Here is a 5,141-nt window from a genome sequence, read left to right as displayed (position 1 = left end):
AGGCTCCGCCCGCGGTCCCCACGAACACGCTGTGGTTTCAGATCGGTGCCGGTGTGAGCCTCCCCGGCGTGGTGGCCGCCAGGTGCGGTGCCCAGGTGATCCTGTCGGACAGCGAGGAGCTGCCCCAGTGCCTGCGGAGCTGCCGCAGCAGCTGCCTCATGAACCGCCTGCCAAACGTGCCCGTCCTCGGCCTCACCTGGGGCCGCGTGTCGCCAGAGCTGCTCTCTCTTGCACCCATAGACATTATTTTAGGCTCAGATGTCTTTTTTGACCCCAAAGGTACGTTAATGCTGTTAGGTATCTTTGGTTTGTGACTGCAAGGAGTTCGTGTCCAAGTACTGCTGGGAACAGTGTCAGTAGATCAGGTGACACTGTGCTACTGACCTTGTTACTCTGGGCTAATTCTACTTCAGAGATGTCATAAATATGGCTGAGGGTGTGGGAGTAGAAGATTAAGTAAATAACTGAGTCCCTTCATGCCCTGTGCTTGTGTCTCTTGTACACAGGTACACCGTGCCTGCATTGATTTGTAATAACCATTTCATAGAACCAGGCAGATTTATCCACACGTGGAATTGAGACTAACCCAGACTGCTTTATTTCCCCAAACTACACAGACTTTGAAGATATTTTAACTACAATTTACTTCTTGTTGGAGAAGAACCAACATGCTCAATTTTGGACAACGTACCAAGTCCGAAGGTAAATTTTAACATATTTAAAACTCAAATTTTAACTCCTGTCTCAGCTGTGGACAAGCATCGAGTGTGGCAGCACCACTGTGACTCAGAAAAGCTCTTTATTGTGAGTCAGGCTGCTATTTGCCCAGTAAACCCTGGAGGTAACAAAATCTGAAAATAATCACCAATTTGGTGTGAAGTAGAAAACTGATACAAACCCCTCTGTGCTGCACTAGTTTGGTGACAGCCTGCTGGAGTTACTGTGGCAGTGATAACCCTGGGTTAGGTTTTCACTCCTTTTCCTCCCCTCAGTGCTGACTGGTCTGTCGAGGCTCTGCTCCACAAATGGAACCTGAAGAGCACCCACGTTCCCCTGCACTCCTTTGGTGCAGACAAAGAGCACTTGGCCAGCTCCTCTATGCCAGGAAGACACACAATTGAAATGATGATCATCTCACTAGCACAGTCAGAGGGCACTTCACTTTATTCCACTTCAGACTGCAGTACAAGGTGATACTCAGCTGTTCACTGTAGCACAGAGCTGCAGAGAACAGTCCTGGTTACAGCAAACCTCGTGGATATTTTGGGGAAGCAGCAATTCCTGAAACATGCATTGTAAAAATAAAGCTGTTTGGTTTTCCAGCTATGGCTTTTGAGAAATTTGTGTTCCTCCCCCAAGTCCATGAAATAGTTCAGAGCCTCAATTCCATCATGTGAGCCACTACAAAACAGTTTAACCTGGAAATCCACAAGATCCAACCTAAATCCACAGCTTCAGCTATGAAAAGGTAACTGCACTCTTTTAAAATAAAAAAACCCCATTCCCATAAGATCCCTTTTCCCAGGACTGAGAATCCTTCCCAAAGTTCCACATACAAAATCCAGCCCCTCTGTTGGTAAATGAGTGTGTGGAGACTGCACTAACCTAGACGATACAAACTCCTCAGTTTGTAGAAAAGTACTTTTAATCCTCAACAAAGCCATACTGCCAGTGTTCAGATGTTTCCATTCCCATTTAACATACATGCATAAGATAAAACAAGGCATTACAATAACCCTTGACACAGGATGTTTGAAGTTACAAGTCATTTGGTACCAAATCAAGAGAAATCATCACTGTAAAGATCAGCCCCTGTCAAGCAGCAGCCTGGTGAGCCAGGGCAAGCACACAGCAATGCAATTATTAGTACTGCTCAGTGTGGACCTCCCACACCACCATCCCAGGCTGGGTCTGTGCTCGTGGCCTGGTGTGTTACCACCTGCCACACAGCATTGGGTTAGTAACAATACTAATTAAAGTTTGCCCACAGTAATTTCAAAGCAACCCCAGTGGATAAAATTTATAAGCAGTAGAATGCATTTAGTTACTATATAGAAGTTAAACATCGACAGTATAATTGCAGAAATCTTTTCAAGCTAAAAATAAGCTGACCCAAGACATTAAGTTGAGAAAAGTTAACACAGAAAAAAATGTTTAATATTAACTACAGAGACAGTGGGTATAGTACAGAATGTCTTAAGCAAAAGATACACCAATCAGTACTTACAAAGGAATGAACCATTTCTTTGCTTAACATTACAATTCTCATATGTAAGTTCATATATGTAGGTTGGTAAGTTTTACCATTCTGGAAAAAATAAGGTGTGTAAATCATCAGCTAGATGTGCTCACTGTATGCTCCATTTTTTTTACGCAAGGCCCGGGTGACTGGAAGTGCAGTTGTCAGGCATTTTAATTAACTGGACAGCCATTTGTTTCTGCACGACAAGGCATCGTTACACAGGAGCAATCAGGAGACAACAGGAAACAGCCAAGCACTCTGCACTGCAACACGCCACCTTAACAGCTAACCAGCATTACTCAACTGCTACACAACTGCGCCTAGTGCACAAAAATACATAAGAGAAGAGATTAGAATTGAGTCTGGTAAAACAATCCTTGCAAATATCAACTGTCACCTGAAAAGATTTCTACCAATTTGAATTTGAAGATGCTATTTTAAGTCAAAGCTTTTCCTTCTTTTAAAAAAAAGCATTTACAGTAAGTTTCAAGTTGAAGTTTTGTGGACTTATTTAAGGAGTCAAAATAAAATTGAGAGTACTTTTTGACAGTTAGCTATCAGCATATAATGGCTGCATGATTCCTCAGTATGAAACTGGAGGCAGCAAGTTACCATCGATTTTAATTTCCAATAGAAGTCAGCACTATATAAACAAAAATGAAGTTTTACCTCAAATATCCAAGCCAATATTGAAATCGGTAGTCGTTCACTTCACTAAATTACAAGAAATTTGAATAACAGCAACAAAATGGCACATAAAATGTAAAATCTGCCACTTGAGGCGCAACTTAAACAAGTAAAAAGTTAGACAAAATGTTACAAAATAACCTTTTCAACAGCTGGTTGCTCGGCCAGGGTCTCTCCAATGGGCTGAAGACTCAAGCGATCTTTTCCCCCCAAAGGCGTCCTTTATCTGGGTTCTCATTTAGCTGAAGCATCTAGGTTTGAAGAGAGAAAAATTCAGCCAGGTTTCTACCTTGTCCATTTTGGGTGTGGATGACTTCAGGGATACTTCTAGTTGTGTTTCAACTGGCTTTGACTAATTTAATTAAGTTTTAGGAATTTCCAGTGTTCCACCTCCCCCCGTGTGTTGCTTTATTTCAGAGGCCAAATGTAAGGTTTGGTTAAAATATTTAGTTACAAAGCAGAATAAGCACCAGGCTGTAGATCAAGCCACCATTAACTTCAATTCAGCCTGTTCACCACTCAATTCAGAGTTCTATAAAAGTTACAAAACTAATACTTCTTCATAAAGACTTAACTAAGCTCTAATTAGCATTCAAAACCGAAAATGTGACTAATTTTGCTACAATTATCTAACTCCAGAGCTAGCTCAGGCCCTTTCCTTTAAAAAAATAGGACCAAAAAGTTTGAAGGGTTAAAGACACACTATCCTTTCCCCACCCAGTGTATCCTTAGATGCCTCTTCAAGATGTCGACTTGAGGAAAAACTAGTTTCCGTGGTTTTCTTGTTGCAAGGAATTTACCACTTTTCTAGGGCAGTTATTACCTCCAGTCAGTACAACGGCCACTGAACCGATCTTCCGTTCTAAAAGGATAGTGTATCTTTAACAGTGTAAGACAAACCTGCTCCAACACACGCCCACAGAAACTGGTCCCTGGAGGATCAGCCAAATCAGTTAAAATCTGCAATACTGGCCAATATTCTTTTAGCAAACAGGAGACCGCAGCTTTAAAGGGGAAAATGCAGATGTTGGATAAATACAGTAAGAAATAATCATTTTCATCATAGGTTGCGTCTCATACAATATTTTATTAAAACCAAGGCATTAATCTTGCAATAAAACATTTTCTGTTTAAAAAAAAAATTCTCCGTAGAAAACCCTTCAGTAATTATTTCCCTAAATCAATAACCAAAAAATCACTGCTCAAGAAAAAAAAAACCAAAACCAACAACTAACAATGTGCCCCACTAGGATTCACTTGGTTCAGGCTATTAATGCTCCAAGAACTACCCAACACCCCACCTAAGTGATCTAATAAAGTAACATGCATCCTGTGCTGACCCCGAGGTACATTACCATGTTCCTAGGAGGATACAGCTCCTTCTTCTTCCGGAGACTTAGGAGGGCTCTTAGACCTGGATCTAGAGTTGGATTCCCTCTTTGAGGCAGGGGGAGGGCTTCTAGATCTGGACCGGGATCTTGACCTGGATCGGGATCTGGAGACAGAAGAGGACTTTGACTTGGATCTCCTGGCAGATCTGGACTTGGAGGTGGAGCGAGACCGAGAGCGTGTGCGAGACCGGGATTTGGATCGACTGTAGCGGGACCGACTGCGGGACCTAGAGCGGCTCCTGCTTCTAGATCGACTGCGACGGCGTCTTCTAGGGCTAAAACACACCAGAAGAAAAAAAAAAAAAAAAAGGGCGCGTTAGAAGTTGCTCAGCGGTGACGCACGGACTAGAGCGAGTGCTGCGGGACAGGGAAGGCGGAACAGGACGCACGTGGGCAAGAAAATGAGTGTTACGAGGGCGCCATTGTTCAGAGTGAGTGGCCGGGGGCTAAACCTACTACAGGGCGAAACTCTTCCACTCCGAGGGAACCCCACGTGCCTGTGCTAGTAAACCCCCACTTCCTCTTCCCAGCCTCACCGCGAAAAGCACTAGGAAAAGGACACAGAATCCCAGAATCGATCCGGTTGGAAGGGGCAACAGTGGGTTATCCGGTCCAACCTCCCTGCTTAAGCAGGATCGGCCTAGCGCGCATGGCTCAACTCTGTGTCCCTGCCATTCACTGAGGAGACCTCGCTACCTCTCTAGGCAACCAACACGAAAACAAACGGCTCCCACTGCACAGGCGCACAGCTGAGGTTCATCTCCTTTACTGCCCAAACTCCGTTTCCCGTTCCGCGGCGCTCACCTGCGGCTGCGGCGGCC

The 5,141-nt window shown here is 44.0% G+C and overlaps 2 protein-coding genes and 1 long non-coding RNA gene across 3 annotated transcripts in view; 1 reads left to right on the top strand and 2 right to left on the bottom strand.

Moving 5' to 3' along the window:
* Positions 1-160, bottom strand: part of JMJD6 (jumonji domain containing 6, arginine demethylase and lysine hydroxylase) — a 15,535-nt gene extending 15,375 nt beyond the window's left edge. Inside the window, exon 1 of the mRNA XM_005424606.2 lies at positions 50-160. Within this exon, the coding sequence (XP_005424663.1) occupies positions 50-160 (111 nt within the window). The remainder of the gene's footprint in view (positions 1-49) is intronic.
* METTL23 (methyltransferase like 23) lies at positions 7-1,322 on the top strand. The gene is made up of 3 exons (XM_005424551.1): positions 7-279; positions 618-702; positions 993-1,322. The coding sequence occupies exons 1-3, from the start codon at positions 159-161 to the stop codon at positions 1,192-1,194; spliced, it is 408 nt and encodes a 135-aa protein (XP_005424608.1). The 5' UTR covers positions 7-158; the 3' UTR covers positions 1,195-1,322.
* Positions 1,323-1,627: 305 nt separating this feature from the next.
* Positions 1,628-5,141, bottom strand: LOC102034580. The gene is made up of 3 exons (XR_265401.1): positions 5,125-5,141; positions 4,285-4,595; positions 1,628-3,180 (listed from the first exon to the last, which is right to left on the bottom strand). It is a non-coding gene; the product is annotated as an uncharacterized LOC102034580 (long non-coding RNA).

The sequence above is a fragment of the Geospiza fortis genome, unplaced genomic scaffold, assembly GCF_000277835.1.
Source record: "Geospiza fortis unplaced genomic scaffold, GeoFor_1.0 scaffold244, whole genome shotgun sequence".
Classification (NCBI taxonomy): Eukaryota; Metazoa; Chordata; class Aves; order Passeriformes; family Thraupidae; genus Geospiza; species Geospiza fortis.
Note: the sequence above shows the minus strand (reverse complement) of the source record. Positions and strands in the feature narration are given on the sequence as shown.